The 20680-nt window shown below is 43.2% G+C and overlaps 3 protein-coding genes across 3 annotated transcripts; 1 reads left to right on the top strand and 2 right to left on the bottom strand.

Moving 5' to 3' along the window:
- Window positions 1-11: 11 nt before the first annotated feature.
- On the bottom strand, window positions 12-1028 carry LEAP2 (liver expressed antimicrobial peptide 2). Its single transcript, XM_006872914.1, has 3 exons — window positions 959-1028; window positions 620-759; window positions 12-296 (listed from the first exon to the last, which is right to left on the bottom strand). Exons 1-3 carry the CDS (start codon window positions 1013-1015, stop codon window positions 260-262), a joined length of 234 nt encoding a protein of 77 aa, XP_006872976.1. The 5' UTR covers window positions 1016-1028; the 3' UTR covers window positions 12-259.
- Window positions 1029-6406: 5378 nt separating this feature from the next.
- Window positions 6407-7188, bottom strand: LOC102817335 (cytochrome b-c1 complex subunit 8-like). Its single transcript, XM_006872915.1, has 2 exons — window positions 7035-7188; window positions 6407-6501 (listed from the first exon to the last, which is right to left on the bottom strand). The coding sequence occupies exons 1-2, from the start codon at window positions 7186-7188 to the stop codon at window positions 6407-6409; spliced, it is 249 nt and encodes an 82-aa protein (XP_006872977.1).
- A 4175-nt stretch (window positions 7189-11363) lies between these two features.
- Window positions 11364-14553, top strand: GDF9 (growth differentiation factor 9). Its single transcript, XM_006872916.1, has 2 exons — window positions 11364-11763; window positions 13607-14553. Exons 1-2 carry the CDS (start codon window positions 11364-11366, stop codon window positions 14551-14553), a joined length of 1347 nt encoding a protein of 448 aa, XP_006872978.1.
- The last annotated feature ends 6127 nt before the right edge of the window (window positions 14554-20680 follow it).

Genomic DNA, 20680 nt, shown 5'->3' on the forward strand with positions numbered 1-20680 from the left:
GCCAGAATTTTCAATTTGAGACATTTAATGGTATACATACAAAAATAAACTCTTAAATTGAAAAGTTCAGTAATGTTTATCCATATATCATCAACATTCTAAGAAGAAACGGAGACTAATTAAAGCACACATCTGTCTTTAAATATTAAAAACACAAGATTGCTTCACTTAGATGTCTCCAGCCCAAATACAATTCACCAATATTCCATAGAACGGAGCATTGCTGTAGGTAAGTGCTGTCTTTCCCCTGCTATTTATATCACTCCTGGGCCACACTTAAGGAACAGCGTCTTTTTCTGGAGGAAAACAAAAGGGCAGTTGTTATGGGAAAGGTCTAGCATTGCCCAAGGTGGCCTTACCCACATTTTCTTCCTCTACATGATTGGTCCAGTCTCAGGAAGACCAAGGAAAGGAAAAAGACTCCTCTTTCATGGTACTTGTATGGACCTGTTTTTGGTTCCTGAGGGATTATTCATTCAGGACCTCCCCATCCTGCGTCACTTCAGCCACCCCTTCTAATTAGCTTTATTTTTGGTCTATGTGATTCCTGACTTCTCCCCTGTTCAGGTTTCCAGGGCTCTCTGGTCCAGCCCTACTCCCAGGTTTGGGGAATACCTACCTGCATAGTCTTGTGGTACATTCAGAATCATCCCGGCAAGAGGCTCCGATAGGCCTAAGAGACACTCCTCTCCAAAACGGGGTCATTCTCTGCAGTCTTCTCTTTGCTGAGCTCCGTTCTGGTATTGGGGAGCCATCTACCTGTAGGGCAAAAAGATAAATTCACCTCGGGTATTGAAAGAGTTGACATTGCTGTGCACCCTGGAAGAGTGATCACCCCCCTGGATGCTGCAGATTCAGAGCAGAGGAACCATTCTTCAGAACCAATTCTGGTTCCCACATTCCACTAAAATTCCTTTACCACCACCATCCTTCTGTTCACATATACAGTCTTCCTTACCTGGCTTAACAGCAGCAGACAGGTTAAAAGCACAGCAAAGAGTTTGAGGTGCCACATCTTGACAGAGAATGCTGGAATCAGCATCTGTCTCCACTTCTTTTTATAGGTTGATATTCCCCTCTTTGCCAGATGAGATGAGGGCAAAGTTTATTTTTGCAATCAGGGTTGATTTAATAAGTTAATGTCTACCAGAGGAATGTGCTCAAGGTCTGCTTTTTTGGGCACGTTGTATTTACTGATCCCTCATCTGGACTTTGAGTGATTGTATTGCTGGCTTGGACCCTTTCACCCATTTTACCAAAAGTCAGCACCTGGCCACGTTTTGATTCCAAAATAGCTCAGTGAGGTCATTCTAATCAAAATAGAATTTTAATAATGAGATCTTAAGAAATGGTATTGACAGAGAGGCAGCGATCCCCGAGATGGAGGCAGAGGACTTAGGATCCAGGGAGGAAGAGGGGCTGTGTGCTGATGACTTTGGGGGGGTGGGGGGGAGCAGGCTTATAGGATGCACCCTTTTGTTGATTGGTGATACGTGGAGGTGATTGTAACCATGGTAATGAAACAATATACGATGAGTGTAAAACTAATGTTTTCCCATGTAAACTGTCACATAATTCACAATAAAACTTAAAAAAGAAATGGTATTGAACCTTTAGCCTTGTCCAGGAAGGAAGAACATCTTTTGCGTACAGCCCTTATCTCCCTTCTGTGGATGCTCGTAAGCCAGATCTGCAGTGCCCTACATCCCCTATCCTCCAGATCATCTCCCTAGTAAATGAATGCCCAGCTGGGAAAATTAAAGCATCTCTCAAGGAACGGGCAATCAGAACTGATGTGGAAGTTCTTTGAACCATGAACAAATGGAGTGGATTGTGGCTGTTAACTAATAATGGTGAATGAGGTGGTAGCAGGAGCTTCTCAATCATTGGGGGAGCTCGTGGTGACAGATCACATTGCAAACCTTGAGTTAGTGCTTACCTCCAGTACTTGCTGAGACCTACACAGTGCATCTTTCCACAGTTTCAGAGAAGCAGGCACAGTGCTGGAAAATCCCCCAAGCCTAAACAACAGCTTATAAGCAATAGGTTAAGTAGAAACTGATGGAGATTTCTAGAGCATTAAAGGACATATGTCACCGAACTGAGTACTCATTCAATGGCATGGGTACTTTAATTCCTACAGTAAGGGAACATGGGGTTTTCAGCACAGCTGAAGGTGGGAAAGGATGGTTGCTAATCCTGACGGGAATGGAGGGCACATCTCATCAAAGGAGAAAATGGTGTTATTAGGAGACCTCAGAGCTGGGATTGGACAGGGTATGACTCCATAGATCTATATAAGCCACCTAACCTACAAGGACACAACCAGTTTTCTGTACCCTCAATTTCTGAGTTTGTGTGCCGGATGACACCAAGTAGGGGCTTAACTAGGAGCTGGGGGAGGGACAATGCTACATGGTGACCTAGTGAATATTGGCTTAGAACACAAATCTGATTAGGTCAGCAAAAACCCTGAACCAACGTGATGTCCTAGAGCTGGTTGGGTCTATGGACCCAGTGCTAAACCACTCTGGAATGAAGTGGTGCCAAATATGCTTTGGAAATTGCTCATCCCCAAAATTGGTAGTTTCCCCTAACTCTCCATTTCTGCATCTTTTATGACAAGCAAAACCAAACTAGCGTTTTGTATTAATTTGTAAAGCCAGTACCATCAATGGAAGAGTCTGTGAGGCCCAGGTGCCCACACATAGTAATGACTGCCTCAAGCGCTTGTCTTGTGTGCCAATCCCCTAAGCCACAAAAGAGAAGATCCAGTAATTCTTACCAAAGTAATCACTATTAGGGAAATAGTTTGACATATATTTACACTATTTTTTTTATTTAAAAGTTACATTTTTAAATTATTGTTAAATTATGTTTTATCTAAATATGGAGCAAAACACACACTTGTAAAGGCAAAGTAGCATAGCACCAAGGCAGCATCCAGCTTAAGTGGCAGCTGTCCACATCCACCCCACAACCCTGGGAGTGACTGGAAACCTGTTCCTAAAGAAAAGAAAACGAATTGCAGGCTCTGTGCAAATAAGTGTTACTGAATGAATTTGCACATAACAACATGCCTCTTCCCCCAGCAATATAGTTTAAGAGGTCTAGCAATTTTAGCTATAAGACACATTAACTCGAAGTTGTTGAGTACTGTCAAGTTGGTTCCGACCCATAGTGACCCTGTATAGATTTTCCAAGGAGCGGCTGGTGAGCTTGAACCGCCGACCTTGAGGTTCAAACTCAACTTGCAGTCCAGCACGTTAACCCACAGTGCCACACCAGGACTTTAACTTGGATGAAACAGAAGGCAAAAATATACTTAAAAAAAAAAATGAGCTTGACGGAAGTGAGAAAAAAAAAGTGCTTAGTGGAAGGCAGGAGCCTGGGGTCTAGGCATGGTGACATGGAAGAGTCCAGAGTCTTCCCCTCTGGACTTTAGTCTTCTTAATGAGATGGAGTAGATCTTTGAGGCCTGACAGGGATTCACATGCTTTGTTTACCAGCAGGTTTGATAGGAATGAGCTTGATAACTCTGGACACAAGTAAGGATTTTCTGTTTCTGACGTATATGCTTCAGATGAAATGAGAGAGAGAATGGAGATACCTGAGCAGCTGTTGGAAACACATTCCAGGGAGAGTGATCATTAGGACTTGGCAGTAATTGGAAACTCTTTTGCTCTCCCTGAGCAGGGGATGCCTAATAAAAGATGAAAGACTGAAATGAATAAACTCTTCCAGGTAACATTTCAACAAAGGGTCAGAGTGTATTTATTTTGCTGCCTGGAACTGGCACCAGCTTCTGGGCCTGCATCTTGGGAGTTATGTTGGCAGACTCACAGAGGTGGGGAAGGAGCAGGGAGGGTGGCAGGATTGCTTGGGAAAGGGCTAAATGGAGCAAGTGGTTATATCACAGGTGAAAGGCCCACCCAGGGTTGGAGGCTCCAGGCAGATGGGTTATATAAAAAGGCATTGAGGCCCACAACAGCTGTCCCTCAGCCTCTCCTGAAAGCCTTTACCCCAATTCTCCTTTTGTGGTTTTCTCTGTAGAATGGTCCCTAAAATAATCCCAGATTGCATACTGTGTTCAAGGTCACTAAGCTGTGACAGCTCACCACATCCCACACCCCTACCACCTCAGTGCCTGCTACACAGGTGAGGTCCATGTCCCCCAGCTGAGAGGGAAGCCCCGTGCTAAGTGATAGGTCTAAAGCAGTCTTTAACCAATGTAGCCATATTCAGCTCAGCCAGATGAAAGTAGGATGTGCTCCTGGGACCCAAGGGTTAAGACCATGCTGAGCTTGACCTAGTCTGAAAAAGGGTAAATTGGATTATTTTAAGGTGGCATCTCCTGGTATGGCACTGTGGATTAATGCATTGACTGCAGAGTAGGTTTGAATGGCAAGGTCAGCAGTTTAAGCTCATCAACTGCTCCTCACAAATTCTACATAGGATCACTGTGGGTCAGAACTGACTCTATGGCACACAACTACACACACACACACACGAATAAAAAATTATACGGACTCTGGTTATATTAAAATGCCTGTCCCATCCATGGCTGATGGCAGCACCTCCAGAGAAGTCAATGAACTAGGGGACAATAAATTCTATGGAAAAATGGGAAAGGGTGAGCTCCTCTAGGAAGCTTGGGGCTAAAATCAGGGAAAAGACAATGAGGAAGATATTAAAGATCTCCAAGAAGTAGTCCTCTCCCTTGACCTGTGCTCAATTGAGTTCTCTCTTCTTCACCTCCAAAGCTGCTAGATTCTCAAAGAAGTCCTTGACCCAAATTACGCTGCAGATCAGGCATCAAGCTGCAGAAATAAATCTGCACAAAAGCAAAGAAAACTGGGCATGTTTGGTAAGGAAGGTTTTATCCACTAGCTCTTCTGTTCAGCCTGCACCAGCATGCTCAGTAACTATCAATTTATCATTACCACACCCTGTGGCTGTGTATCACATCTATCTTATGAGTGAGAAATAGAAGGCTCCAGAGCAGAGGTGGTTGTTTAAGTGCCTTTGAATTGATTCCTATATAAAGGTTTCTGGCCTTGTGGTTAGCAGACCACCGCTTATTCTACAGCATCGTACCAGGATTCACTTACCTGTTACAGTAAGAAAGGGTACAGGCATACGTCTGCTCAGGCTTTCCCCCTAATTATGCCTCACAACACATTTTATAGACAACACATGTTTTATATTTATTTTTTTGTCTCAAGGTATTTTCATTTGGGTTCTTAAAAAGCAACAGTTATCACAATAGGGAAAGATAGAGCTTGAGCCAAACTCTGAAAGGTGCTACTCTAGGTCGGCTGAAAGTATCCTTAGAAGGGAACCAGTCTCTAGAAACAGAGCAGAGGACCAAAATAAAAACGTCCACCAACCAGTACCCTTACCATCTCCTTACCAAGGGAAGAGGGTACCTTACATACTAAGAAAGATACTACAAAGGTTCTAGAGCAGGGGTTAGAAAATTTTTTCTATGTAAGGCTGTTGCTAAGTGCTGTAGAGTTGGTTTTGACTCATAGCGACCCTGTAAAGCATTTTCAAAGAGTGGCTGGTGAGTTTTAACTGCCAACCTTGCGGTTAACAGGTTCAGTGCTTATCCTACAGTGCCATGGAGTTTTTTTTGTTTTTAATTCTTGGCTCCCAAGTAGAGGCCAAGGGATTACTTCATCTCTTTTCATACTTGATTTGTGCTCAAGCTAATACCGGTTTTGAGGGAAAAGGTAACAAAGTATAGTGTTTAAGAGCACAAACTCTGGTTCAAGAATCCACTAACTATATAATTTCTAGGCTACTTCACCTCTGTCTGTTTTTTCATCTGCAAAACAAGTATCATAATGGTAATTACTGAAAAGGTGGTTGTGGGATTTAAACTTAATTCACATAAAGGATACAGAAGAGTACATGACATACGCACAATATTGGACAGCAGGCCAAAAACCAGTACTTCCCATAGTCCACGCCACCTGTAACTGGTCTGTTGCAAGACAGAGACAGGCATTTTCTTATAGACTTGGGAACAGAAGTAAACCCCAGTTCCTAATCAATCCCACGTTGTTAAGTGACATGTCGAGTCAGTTCTGACTCATAGCGACCCTGCACAAAGGAGCTGCTGGTGGGTTTGAACCATTGGCATTATGTTTAGCAGTCCAGTGCTTATCCAGCAGTGTCACACCAGCCCCATAAGTAGCCAAAATGGTCAGAGCTCATGCTAGGGAGTGGAGCTTCCTGAATTTGAGTCTGAGCAATCACACCAAGCACTCTGCTCACAAAAAACACATCACAGAAAAGTAGCCTATTTCAGACATTTATTGTGTCGTCAAGACACTGTGATAAACTCCTCTCCCAGAGAAGGGTCTTTCAGAGACAGGGAACCATCCAGGTGAGTTGCTGCTCACTTGTCATTTTCATAGGTGGCTGGATTCTTCCTCTTGGACTTCTCAAACTCCTCGTTCCCCCAAGTGTAGACAAGGTAAAACACTACAAATGCTTTAAAAATAAAAAATGAGAGTAAACAGTGAGCACATAGAGGATATAGATCTTAGTCTCAGCTCTTTTCTGACTCTAGTTTTTAAGAAACCAATTTTAAACCAGATGATCAAGAAAGGCAACGTTACACACTTATTTTAAAGGTGACCCAAGAAAGAGGGGGTCTGCCTACGGAAATGTGTTCCTTTAGCCAGAAGCTACACTTTTTTCTGTTTTGTTTTTCGAAACTGAAACAGGCCCCTGACATAAGATTCATCATCGTCGTGGTTTCTCGTATATCCGCAATGTTGTTCGACAATCACAATCTCAAGCTGCACGTTTAACACAAAACATTGCATCACTGACTAGCAAAGAAATGAATCAAAATGACTCCAGGTAGAGCGTTGAAGTCACATATGTGCCCTTGGGCCAGAGGACAGAGGAGCTCGAAAGGCGTCGCGAATATTTAACGAAATGTGGGGGCAGCAGTGACAGTGCCCGCCCCGCGGCGCAGGGGTCCCGCCGTCGCCCCCCGCCCGGCCCATGGCACTCACGGGGCACCACGCGCAGGACGGACGCCTGGATGCGGCGCAGCACGTTGGGGATGCCCTTGCTGAAGTAGTTCGGGAAGGCGCGCTGTTCGAAGGGCGACAAGCCGTAGGTGATCACATGCCGCATCCGCGTTAGGTTCCCAAACTCGCGGCCCATCGTTGCCGCTGCGCCTGCAGTGCCGAGGGCGAACAGGTGCTCGGTCCAAAACCGAGACATCCCTCAGACCGAGCTAGGTCCCTAACCCGAGATGCCCTCCCCAGCGCCCGGTCGCTCCTCATCCTTCCCAACCCACACGTTGCTCCCCACCCGCAGTCGCGGCCCGCCCCGGAGCTGTGCGCTCCCACCAACACAGCGCAGCCAGGGCCTATTCCCGCACCAGGGTCACCTCGCCCTCCACAGTCGCACGGTCCACCGGTGTCCGCCCGTCACTTCCGGTAGGCTCGGAAGTCTCTCCGGGCACCTGTGAAGTCACTTCCGGGAAATACCACGTTCCTGCCATCTCGAGGGGGAGGCGCTGTTGCTCACCTTTATCGAGATAAGTGCCTTAATGGAGGGGCGGGGCCTGAGCCGGAGGGGGGATGTTAATGGAGGATGTCACTACGGTAATGTTAGGTGAAGCCTCGGAGACGTTTACACCCTCCTTAGGCCGCTTCCTTTCTGTGGAGTGACCGGGTGCCGAGAGGGACAAACTGCTGAAGGGAAAGGGACCCGCCAACTTCTAGGGTCATTCTGACCCGGAACTTACGGCCCATGAGGCCTCACAACTCTGGAGAGGGCACCTGAGACTTGAGCAGGTGCCACTGCACAGAGCAGAATTCGAGATTCATACGATTTTGGCCGATCGCTAAAAGGGCTCAGTTGTTTCCAGACCATCAGCGACACGGATCTAGGGCTTCTTTTAGTAACCTCTGCCCTAGAATCAACTGCAGAGGGTAGATTTTTCACAAGATAAAATAAAAACGTTTTCTCAAATTCTACAGGAGTCCTGAGATAATTGCCAAGTAATTGATCAGCGGCTGTTTCCACTGAAGGCCGCGGCGCGCTTCCTCCCCCGCGGCTGTGACTTGGGAGGTGCGGGCTTGTTGGTGAAGTCAGTTGTCTATTCCACGGGCCAGGGCGCGAGGGGAGGAAGTGTGTGTGTGTGTGCGGTGCTGTGTGTTCATCGGACGCTGTTGTCCAATGACTTTTTTTTACTTGATTCCCAGTGTCAGTGTCTTGTTAGTGCAATTGCTGGCCTACAACAGGAAACTCACATTCCGTAGTTTGGGTTTACCAGCCACAGACCATCCTAAAAGGAGGCTTATATTTTACCAACATAACTTCAATTTTACAGGTCTCGATACGGCACAAACTGGTTTAGTATCTGATTTTATGATGATGGATTGACTTTCTTTCATCAAAGAGTCTCCTTCTGGGTGGCACTGGATAGCCCCTGCTTTTGGTATTTTCACGGCTCACTTATGCCTCATTTTTCTAAAAAATGTAGTCCCTGACCTGGTACCAAGACAAGAGCATAAATACTTAGGATGAAAATACCCACAAAAATCATTTGTTTTCTAGCACCTGCAAACATCTCTAAACCTTTCAACCAAAATATGCAGACCAAAAGACATAAGGATATCAAGATATTGTGTGTAAAAATGTCAGTGTTAAAGGCAATGTCCTACTTGTTAAACATATTGCAAGCACAGGCATTGCTTCGGTTACAAATGAGATCATTGCAAGTATGTCATTCAGATTTGTAGTTATGGCTGAACAGCTGCATACATATGCAGTCTCATTTTAGTGAGAAGGAAGGAGCCCTGGTAGCTTTTGTAAGGACCTACTCTTCCAAATGTTAAAATGGGGACTTAATGTTTTAATCCTAGGTTAGGCACTGGACTACTAACCATAAGCTTGGCAGTTCAAACCCACCAGCCGCTCAGTGGGAGAAACATAAGGCTTTCTGCTCCTTTAAAGATTTACAGTTTTGAAAACCCTATGAGTTGCTATGAATTGCAATAGACTCACTCTATTGCAGTGGGTTTCCGAAGACTTTTCAATGATTTAAAGTCTGCATGTGCAGCAAGTGAAGGTGATTGTGATGATTTTTTTGCAATCGGGGTTGATTTAGTCATTTCAGAATGAGAACAAATCTATGTAACATTGAAGGGCACGTATGAGTTGTCCATCAATCTGACAATCATACCCCATGGACTTATTGTATAGTTGGAGTATCAATACACCTTTTGTACTAAGCCATCTGGGAGGTCTGAACAACCTAATGGTTACTTTGCTGTCTGGAATTTCTATGTCAATTCTCACCCTCCAAATCAACATCCAGTAAATAATTACTTTTAATATAGTTGTTAAGTGCCGTCAAGTTGGTTCTGACTCATAACAACTCTGTATAAGATTTCTGAGGCTGGAAATCTTTGCAGGAGCAGAAGGTCTCATCTTTCTCCTGCGAAGCAGCTAGTGGGCTTGAACTGCATACCACAGTCCAGTGCTTATCCTACAGAGCCACCATGATCCCCGTACTTATTGTGTTGTTGTTGTTAAGTGCCATCGAGTCGGTTCCGACCCATAGCGACCCTGTACAGGGTTTCCGAGGGTGTAAATCCTTATGGGAGTAGAAAGCCTCATCTTTCTCCCGCGGAACGGCTGGTAGTTTCGAACTGCTGATGTTATTGTTGTTGTTGTTGTCAGGTGCCATCGAGTCGGAACCGACTCATAGCGACCCTATGCACAGCAGAACGAAACAATGTTCGATCCTGGGCCAACCTCACTACCGCTGCCACACCTGAGTCCATCAGTGATGCCACCTGGCTGATCCATCTCGTTGGGGGTCTTCCTCTTTTTCTCTGACCCTCCACCCTACCCAGCATGACATCCTTCTACAGTGATTGTTTCCTCCGGACAATATGTCCAAAGTAGGAGAGACGAAGTTTAGCCATCCTGGCCTCCAAGGAGCACTCTGGCTGCACTTCTTCCAAAACAGATTTATTGGTTCTTTTGGCAGTCCATGGCACTTTCAGTATTCTCCTCCAACACCACAACTCAAAGGCATCAATTCTTCTACGATCCTCCTTATTCACTGATAAGTACTGTTAAATCGGTTCTGAGTCATAGCAACCCTGTGTAGGGCTTCCGAGGAGCGACCCGTGAGTTTGAACCGCCGAACTTGCGATTCAAACTGACCTTGCAGTCCAGTGCATTATCCTGCAGTGCCACACCAGGACTCATGACAACACTAAATAAAGTTTCTGAGGGCGGCTGGTGGGTTTGAACTGATGATCTTGTGGTTTGCTGTCTAATGCTGATCCTCCAGCGCCATACCAAAGTCTCCTGTACTTATTGCTGTAGTTGTTGTTAAGTGCCGTGTAGTCGGTTCCGACCCATAGCGACCCTGTACAGGTTTCCGAGGCTGTAAATCTTTATGGGAGCAGAAAGCCTCATCTGTCTCCCGCGGAGCAGCTGGTAGTTTCGAACTGCTGATCTTAAGGTTCGCAGCCCAATTCGTAACCACTACGCTACCAGAGCTCTTTAGTGTAAGCACATGGAAGTGGTGTAAACCGAACACAGTAAGTTGCGTATCAATAAGTCAGAGTGTCATCTTAAATAATTTTCAATATGCTCTGAAAGTTTCAGCAAACACCTAAGGAATATTTTTAAAATCCTAGTTTCACTTGGTTCAAACTTACCAGCTGCTCCTTTGAAACTCTATACAGGGTTGCTATGAGTCAGATCAGACTCTACGGCATTTAACAATAATTCAATTTAAAAAAAGAGAGGTTTAACTTTTGAAGATTATTTTTCAGTTTTTCTTAGCGTTTCAGCTATATACCAAAACCCCACTGCCACCTAGTCAGTTCCAACTCATAGTGACAGAAACTCTATAGAACAGAATAGAACTGCTCCCTAGGGTTTCCATGACTGCCCATCTTTAGAGGAGCAGACAGCCTCGTCTTTCTCCCTCGGAAGTTACAATTAGCAGCCCCATGGAAACCCACTACACTCCCCCAAGGGCTCCTTTAGCTACACAGCTAGTCCATTAGTACAGTGTAACAGGATTTTCATTACTGGCAGGAGCAAGCCAAAGAGAGAAAGCCAAATAACCAAATGAATCTGTATTTAATGAGGAGAGATTGTCTGCATTGGGTGTTATCAGCTGTTTGATATAGAGCTGATAAAATTATCTTCAGTTAGGCATCCTTGAGGTTTGATTACGGAGCAAACCCTAGTCTACCCACACACGTAAACTTCATTTAAGAGACAAAGCCAGGCTCTTCCTGGCCTTAAGGAAGAAGACGGGTAGGGGGAAATGTGTTCCTTGCTACTTCTTCCAAGCCATGGCCTTTTCCAGCAGATTCTTCTCCCTTTGGTTTTGCTGCTTTGCCTGGCTGGGTTTTTCTATTAGCTTTGGCTCTCAGGCTTCTAAGGGAGAAGCTCAGATTGCAGCCAATGCTGAGTTGGAACCTGAGGCTGAGCCTTGGTCCTTGCTGCAGCCTCTGGATGGGAGAGACAGATCTGGCCTCCTTCCCCCTCTCTTCAAGATTCTATCTGATGAGCGAGGTGGAGCTCCTAGGCTGCAGCCTGACTCCAGAGCTTTGCGCTACATGAAGAGGCTCTATAAGGCTTATGCCACCAAGGAAGGAATCCCTAAATCCAACAGAAGTCATCTCTACAATACTGTTCGGCTCTTCACACCCTGGGCCCAGCACAAGCAAACTCCTGGGATCCAGGTGACAGGTGTGTAGGAGCAGATTGCTTAGCGGGGTAGAGGGATGTTAGAAAACGTCAGCATTTCAATTACAAAGAAGAGTTGGGCCTTGTTCTGTGAATTGCATTCTATTTTATTGATGCCCAGTATCTAAATTCAAACAAATCTAGTACTTGGATCTAATTGTTCCTTCTTTAATGCCTATAAGTGACGCTGTAGGATCAATACTGGACTGTGAACTGCAAAGTCAGCAGTTCAAACCTACCAGCTGCTCCTCAGAAACCCTATACAGGGTCTCTATGTGTCGGAATCAACTCGATGGCAGGTAACAACAACAACAAATGCCAATGAGGACGGGTTCAGGTAGGACAAAATACTAGACTTTTAGAGTTAGCAGACTGAATGGCTATCTAAAGGCTAAAGAAAGTGTAGCCTGAGAGGTCAGGTCTTATTCAAGATCACAAAATCAAGACTGGGAACTAGGTCTTCTGACTTGCAATTGCTTGTTCTCTCTACTGTAACAAGCTGCTGGCCTGAAATTTTTGCCTAAATTTCCTTTTATTTTCTGTTTCCTGTGAGAGAATAGCTTAAATTCCCATTTTAGCATTTGGAACAGTAGGTCCTTATAAGAGCGACCTGTTAGTTAGCAATTTAACTCAGTAGCTTGATGTGTGTGTGTGTGTGTGTGTGTCTGTGTGTGTTGGGGGGGTTCTCTAAGTTCACTAGCTTTTGAAGTAGGGCTGGTAGTGGTGGTGGTGTATGGTGGAGTTGGCTCTGATCCATGGCAACCCTGAAAGCCGGGGTGGGGAACCTTTTTTCTGCTAAATATATTGCACCACTGCAGCCATACGAAATTCTCAACTTAAAAACTAGCCTGCTATATTTGGTCAAATATTTAAGTAGCTCACCGCTAATGTGAGGGCTGAAGAAGTGGTTGCCATAGCAGTGCCAGACCAAATGATTCCATGGGCCTTGTATGTGCTGGACCACAAGGTCAATTTGAACCTCAATGTCGGTGACTCAAACCCACCAGCTGCTCCTCGGAGACCTTATATAGTGTTACTATGGGTCAGAACAGACTGTTGTTATTAAGTGCTGTCGAGTTGATTTTGACTCATAGTAACCCTGTATAGGGTTTCCAAAGAACAGACTAGACGTCACATAACAGACTATAGCCCACATGCTGGACGGTCCCCACACACGAAAAGGATTTGTTATAACCCAGCAGGTCAATTGTGGCTGTTTAAAGACTTCCATGGTATCTTACTGTGTTAGTGGTGGTTTTAAGAGCCTCCCTTTGGGTTCAATTTCAAGTGTTCTAAATTAACTTAGACAATTACGCATTCTTTTATTGGCTTTGTCCACTAGAGCTTAGAATGCCTTCTTAACAAGCCTGTTAAGTGCTTTTCTCTCTAGAGATTCCCAGAGGAAGATACTTTCCTTCTTGGCTTCCTGTATGTTTAGAGCAAGTTATTAAGACTCTGAAACCTCAGAATCGAGTGATTCTATGCTTTTTAAATGCACCACCAAAACTATCCTTTCTGGTGATAAAATACTACAGTTGTGGCACCATAGGATAAGCACGACATCAAGGTTAGTTTCAACTGCAAGGTTAGCAGTTCAAACTCACCAGCCGCTCCTCATAAACCATATACATGGTCACTATGAGTCAGAACCGCAACACTTAACAACAACAATAACACCAATTACTTTCATTCTCTGTGTAACTTCCCCACTTTTTTTGAGGCTTGAAGTGAAGGGGGGTCGGGGGAGGAAAGGAAACATATTAAGAAGTAGGAATTCTTTGTTTTGACTTTCCTATTATGTTGGATTTGTATTCAAACCCCATTGATGGATTGTTTTTCTTCTCAGGAATCCTGCTGTCCGCGGAGCTGCTGTTTAACCTGGATAGTGTTACTGCTCTGGAACACTTACTCAAGTCGGTCTTGCTATACACATTCAACAGCTCTGGTTCTTTTCCCTCTGTTGTGAAATGTGTGTGCAACTTGGTGGTCACGGAACCAAAGCCTTCCAGAGCTCCCTACTCACTTACCTTGAGCTCACAGCTTGAATTTAGAAAGAAACGCAAGTGGATCGAGATCGATGTGACCACTCTCCTTCAGCCTCTAGTGGCCTCCCACAGACGAAATATCCACCTGTCTGTGAATTTTGTATGTGAGAAAGACCAGCTGCAGCATCTTTCCACACAGAACAGCCCCTTTAACAGGTCTCTTCTGGTACCCCCGTCGCTGCTCTTGTACCTGAATGACACAAGTGCTCAGGCTTATCATAGGTGGGTTTCTCTCCACTATAAAAGAAGCCCTTTACAAAGTCCTGACCAGAGACGCCTGGCTGCACAGCCCGTGGGGGAAGAGGCTGCTGAGTGTGTAAGAACGGCCCGTCACCGGAGAGGGCAGGAAACTGTCTACTCTAAACTGAAAGAGCCCCTGGTTCCAGCTTCCTTCAATCTGAGTGAATACTTTAAACAATTCCTGTTTCCCCAAAACGAGTGTGAGCTCCATGACTTTCGGCTTAGCTTTAGTCAGCTGAAGTGGGACAACTGGATTGTGGCCCCACACAGATACAACCCCCGCTACTGTAAAGGAGACTGTCCAAGGGCAGTTGGGCATCGCTATGGCTCCCCAGTTCACACCATGGTGCAGAACATCATCCACGAGAAGCTGGACTCCTCAGTACCATGGCCATCATGTGTACCTGCCAAATACAGCCCCTTGAGTGTTTTGACCATAGAGCCTGATGGTTCAATTGCTTATAAAGAATACGAAGACATGATAGCCACTAAGTGCACCTGCCGCTAACATATGCTCCTCCAGACGAAAATCCTGAACCTGTGTGAGCTAGGCAAAGGCTGCGCTGATCTGTCCCTTCAGAAGAAGCTTCATGTATCAAACCTCTAAATAAAATGCACTGTAATGTTGTTTAAGGCAGACTCCGTGGTGTGGAACATTATAACAGATAGTTTCAATTCTTCTTACTGAGCCTTCTTTTATTTCCAAATTTAACTGAAATGCCATTATTTAGGAGAGCTGTAAAAGGCTTTTTCCCTGCCTTTAATGAATTTTTTTCTTTTTATAGAGATCTTGTTTTTGATATAAAAAAAACCATAATTAGCGTATGACTTGGATGGCATTTCAGCTCTAAGTAGACAACTCAGAATGCTGTGCTCTTATGCAATGGAAGAAGAATAAATTCTTGTCTGTGGCACAAGTCCTCTGTGAATGTGTTTTATTAAGTATCAATTTTATACTGACCTTTTAAAAAGGGTCAGCTGGAAGAGAGAAAGTATATATTTAAAACTGACCTTTGCATAGTTTTTGACCTCTATAGAGTAAAAGGGAACTACTCTATCGAATCCCTAATGAAGTGAGATTCAATAGGACTAAGTACACAACATAATCCATTTCTGTTCTTAATGTGATTGATAATCAGAAGACTAATTCTACATATAAGCTGGTTTATATAAATGATTCACACAATGTAAGATTTGTCCCATTTATTGAAAGGAGATTGCCTTGTAGATTTTTCCAGGAAAATGAAGTATTCAAAAAATTTTAAATGTACTTCCTCCTTTATATATTCAAAACACCTGGCCCTATGGAAGGATGCCAAGAGGTGCCCCTCCTTTTTTGTTGTTAGCTCCCCTTCCCTTCCTACCCTGTGTTTTCTTTTCACACTTTCCCCTGTTGGACAGTATAAACTGAAGTGACACTTGTCACTTGATAGACAGAAGGAGTCTAGGGGCACACCTTTATCAACCCCGTACCCTTTTTATTCCAGCCCCTAGTATATGATCACAGGCATCCTAAGTTTCAGGTGGCTTTAGGACTGTTCCCACTTCAGCAAACTAGCAGTATTTGGGTGACTTACTGAGCAGGCCTTGTTTGGGTAGGTGGGCTTTTGTATGAATTTTCAATAGATCTCCTACCCTGAGAATCCTGGGAGCATAGTTAGGACCGATGAGCGATTTGATTTGCTATTTCAGTTCAAACCAAAAGTAATTCCTAGCTATAGGAAGTACTTTTTGTTCTTGTAAATGGTATTTTCCTGATGCTATCTCATGCACACATTACAGATACACATAGACATACTTGCAAAACGCTCTGTTATCTGCTCATGATCTTTTCTTCAAAAGCAGTACTTTGAAATGAGACTGAGGTAAAAGGAACAGTTCTAAGTGACCTACATTCCAAGTAACCCTGCTACCTTCCTGGGTAACTTGAAGGGATCATAACTCTCTTGTAAATGAAGCTGAAAGTCTAAGATTAATGTGGTTCAAGGGTTTTGTATCATTTCCTGTCATTCTTAAGAGTAAAAAATATCTGGAACACAAAAAGGCTTGAGTCATGGTGGTGAAAATGAGCCCCCTTTAAATATGGTTGTTTTCAAATGGACCACATGAAATAGGTATTCACTTAAAGAATTCCAGTGAGTACCAGTGCCTAGCTTCCTTCATCATAGCAGCAGACAAGCCACTACGGTGTGTCCAATGGATAGGCAGTGGATAGCCATCCTCATTAAGTGTCACTGAGTTGGTTACAGTGATTTCTGAGGAGCAGCTGGTGAGTTTGAATGCAGACCTTGTGGTTCACAGTCCAGTATTGATCCCACAGTGCCACACCAGGAGTCCACAGTCATCTTAGAAGTGGTATCCCAGTGTGGTTTTCATCATTTTTTCCTGTCTAGTGATGTTATATATCCTTTCATTTGCTTGTTGGCCATTTACATATCTTTGAGGGAATGGTTATTCAAGTCCTTTGCCCATCTTTATATGGTGTTTTGATACCACAATTGGTTCAATAGTGTTTTAATGACCCAATTGAGTGAGGGTAGTTTAAAGAACTATAATAGAAATGTTTGGCATCCCCACTCCACTCCCTTATTTTCTAGGGCTTTATTTGTTAGTCTATCTTTTATTCATAGCACAGTGTTGATATTATTTTTGTTCAGTGCGGTTCCAACTCAGCAACACTGTATAGGGCTTCCTAGGCTGTAAATTTTTGTGGGAGCAGACAGCTTCATCTTTTGCCCATGGAGTGGCTAGTGGGCTCCAACTGTGGTTCAGAGCCCAGTGCTTATCTTCCAGGGCCACCACATTTCCAGTGTTGATGTTAGGGACTAAGTTACTGCTAAATTTAAATACCAAGGATTCTCTTACATCCAACTGAGGTGAGTATATTAGTCTACTCCTACCCCACTCTGTTACTCTTAGAAAAGCGGCTACTTTAGAAAATAAAGGAGAAAGAATAAGAGTGATTTAAATCTGGAAATTTAAGGATGAAGCTACATCTGCCTTAAATAGATGCATTCAACTTTGGTATTTAGTCCAGATGAGATATGAGGCCACCTAACATGATGAGTGCCAGAGAATGCCAGGGAACAATGGGGCGTATCAGGAGCTGGTTTTATACTCAGCTCTGAATTTTCTGCTCTTTATCCTTTGAAATCAGCTCTTGTGTTAAGTTGGGCACTTTGTATTTTACTAATCTACTTCAAGGGCAATAGTCATTGGACTTGGCTTAGAGCTCAGTTCAGAAAGTCTGTGGAAAAAAATCATTGCTGACTTATGTGGTAGAGGAAGAAGTATTAATGGTTCTATAAAGTGATAAAAATGCTCAGAAGAACTTGGCTTATATACATTTTTAGTTGGTTTATACAATTTTAAGTAGTCAGTTTTCATTTGTTGCTTTGGAGAGATTGTAGTAGATAAACTAATAAATTAAGTGAAATTTGACTGTTTCATTGTTTTAGAGGATGTCAGTTCTACAAAGCATTTCTTAAATACATAGATTGGACTGAAGACAGTAAGAAAATATGCTACTTTACCCATGAATTATTCTACAAAAAGAAGGAAAAACTAAACATAACTAGGAAATACAAACACTTCATTCTTTGCTAGAATTGATGACTAGAGTGTCTTCATGTTGTTTATTTCTTCCTGATGCAGCTGGTCTTCTCCAGTCACACATTTTCTCAGCAGTTTTTGAAAAAGGCTTTGATTTCTTAATAAGACCGGGATTACTTCAGTTTCCATTTAAGTAACAAGATCCTATAGGTAGTTCCACAGAGTATTTCTCTGCCCTACCTTTCTAGGTACACATTGTTGTTGTTGTTAAGTGCTGTCTAATTGATTCTGACTCATAACAACCCTGTAGAGGGTTTCCAAGACTGTAAATCTTTGTGGGAACTGAAAGCCTCATCTTTTTCCTGTGGAGCAGCCGGTAGGCTCCAACCACCAATCTTGTGATTCATGCTCTAGTCCTCTAGGGCCCCCTTGTTATTAAGTGCTGTTGTGTCGATTCCTACCCATAGGAAACCCTGTATAGGGTTTCCAAGGAGAAGCTGGTAAGTTTGAACCAACAACCTTACAGTTCAAATGACTTTGTAGTCTGATACATTAGCTCACAGTTCCACACCAGAACTCCAGGGCCCCCTCAGTCACCAAATAATTCCTGGTTTCCCTTTTGACAACTCTGGTCTAAGTAGGTTCTGACATAAGTAGGATGCATTTTCCTTTTTAGTTTTCTTTATTTTTGTCTTTTATTATCACCATGTTTATAAAGCTAATCTTTATTGGTATGACATACCAACTTACAGGTATAATTTAACATTGCACATAGTGGGTGCTCAATGGCACTTAACTACAACATAGTAAGTGTGGTTCCTTGTGCTCAGTTTGCAGAAACTCAAGTGCATTTTAATTTGGGAACAAACTGTAGTGCAGTTTGTACCAAATAATTAGTAATTAAACATGTGTGGATAAGGTTCAACTGAAGGTTTGTTTACATACTATTTAAGAAGAAATGATTTGTGAATAGTGGATAGAGTTATTTGCTGGGTTGTCTTAGATATGGGTGTCTTTCCTCACTGGAATGCTATGACAGGTGGTGTATTACAGTTCACAGCCTGTGCCCAGATGTCATTTTGGCTTTCTCAGAAATAATTAGCTAATGGGACAAATATTTATTGATCACTCACTATGGGCCAGGTGCTGTGTGTGCTTAAGAGTGTAGTCAGGATGTTCTGAGCTCCAAAAAATAGATTACCTACCAGAAATGGAGATTTCCTTTGTAATCTTAAATCACCATCAGAGAGTATTTCTCACCAGGGAACATTCCATGGAGGAATACATTTTGGAGTGGTACTACACAAGCAAGCTGAATGAGTACTAAATTCTCTTACCATTAGATTTGGGCTTTTTTATACCTAACTTTGTATTTTGAGATAATTATAGTTTCACATGCAGTTATAAGAAATAATATAAAGAGAGTCTGTGTATCTGGTATCCTTTAATTATAACATCTTACAAAACTATAGTATAACATCATAACCAGGTTATTGACATTATTACAGTAGGTTTGAATTTTTGACATTGACACCTACTTGGACCAAGGAAAATGTTAGTCCTAACATAAAGTTTTGATATCCCTTAATGAGATTAGTTAAAAGTTCTAATTGTTTTTTGTTTTTTTCACTTTGAGCCTTGACCTCTATTCTTGAAAATTTGAGCCTTTTTATTTGGGACATACTATGAGTCAGGGACTCTACTAGATGCAGGTGTAATGGTGGCAAAAAAGATAGACCTAGTACTTGCTCTCAGGCAGCATATATTCCAGGGAGGGGAGACAGACAATAAACAATTAAACAAAAGGAGCCAGCCATCTACAGGAAACTCTAGGCAGAGGCCTGAGGAGAGAACAAACTTGTATTCTGGGAACAGAGAACTGGGTCTGATTGTCGTGAAGGATAGGAAAAGGGATGTGTGAAATGGCAAGAGGAATGGGAGGCTATGAGGTGGAAGAAGCAGACAGATCAGCTAATACACAACCTTACTGGTGAGCAAAAAGGGACTTATTTTATGCTAAATTCAATAGTGAGCTGTTGAGAAAATTTAATCAGGGGCCTGAAGTGGTTGGGTTCATGTATTGGTTTTGTTTAGTTTGGGTTTGATTTTTTTCTTTCTTTTTTAAAAAGATTTTTATTGTGGATTGAGTGAAAGTTTACAGGGCAGATCATCAGTTTTACATTCAACAAATCATGCACCTTATTTTATTACAATGATTATACTCTCCTCCATATACCATCAGTTAACAGTATTTCTCTCTATCCACTTTAGCTTTAAAAACAAAACACACAGAGAGAACAAACAAGGTGGAGGATCAGTGGACATGTAGTAAAGAGCTCCGCCAACAACAACACAGAATACCCGACCAAGCAGGTTCAGGGGATGGTCCCAGAACTCTGAACCACATATAAAGGAATATTTAGAAGGTTGGAAGGCTCACAGCTGGGGGAATTTGCGGCAGAAGCAAGAAATCTATTGCTTTCTAATCTGGGATGCTCGGCTGCTACAGGAGCCACCATCTTGGGTGAAACCACGTAGTGGAAGGATCGGAGCGGCCACAGACGCCTGGCAGAACCGCTGAGATAAAGGTATGGACATTCTTTTCTTTTAGTAGCTGTTCGTTGGTCCCTTACTGTCTGTGCACCTCCATTCTGGTGACTATAGGGGTGCTTGAGCTACTGGGCACCCCAGCCCCACCCTTGGAGGGTACTACTACGCATGCACACAGATCGCCTCAAAATTTAAAGAGACAGTTTCCAATGAAAACCAAACGGCCACAGCTGGCCCTGAACTGTTTCCAACTAGATAAAAGGCCTGAACGGAGATTGTGGAGCGGGACAAGCAGACAAAAGAAGAAATAGGCTGAAAATTAAATCCTAAGTTACATCAAAATGACCAACAGTGGTATCTTGAAACTTCTCAGGAAGAAGAGTGAAAAGGGAAGCCCATTTCCTGATCACATCTACCTGGAAACAATGCAAAGCCTACAGAAAGGTACAAACAATCAAAAACAAAATGGCAAAAATAGAAAACACTCTGAAAGGGCAGAGGAGTAGAATAGATGAGATGGAAGGAAGAATCAG

Source organism: Chrysochloris asiatica, unplaced genomic scaffold (genome assembly GCF_000296735.1).
Source record: "Chrysochloris asiatica unplaced genomic scaffold, ChrAsi1.0 scaffold00215, whole genome shotgun sequence".
Classification (NCBI taxonomy): domain Eukaryota; kingdom Metazoa; phylum Chordata; class Mammalia; order Afrosoricida; family Chrysochloridae; genus Chrysochloris; species Chrysochloris asiatica.

Coding starts and splice junctions, on each gene's coding strand:
- LEAP2 (XM_006872914.1), bottom strand. CDS start 1,015: ATGTGGCACCTCAAACTCTTTGCTGTGCTTTTAACCTGTCTGCTGCTG. Junction 760..958: donor GTCTGCTGCTGTTAAGCCAG/GTAAGGAAGACT, acceptor TTTGCCCTACAG/GTAGATGGCTCCCCAATACC. Junction 297..619: donor TGTACCACAAGACTATGCAG/GTAGGTATTCCC, acceptor GTTTTCCTCCAG/AAAAAGACGCTGTTCCTTAA.
- LOC102817335 (XM_006872915.1), bottom strand. CDS start 7,188: ATGGGCCGCGAGTTTGGGAACCTAACGCGGATGCGGCATGTGATCACC. Junction 6,502..7,034: donor CGTCCTGCGCGTGGTGCCCC/GTGAGTGCCATG, acceptor TTATTTTTAAAG/CATTTGTAGTGTTTTACCTT.
- GDF9 (XM_006872916.1), top strand. CDS start 11,364: ATGGCCTTTTCCAGCAGATTCTTCTCCCTTTGGTTTTGCTGCTTTGCC. Junction 11,764..13,606: donor TCCTGGGATCCAGGTGACAG/GTGTGTAGGAGC, acceptor TTTTCTTCTCAG/GAATCCTGCTGTCCGCGGAG.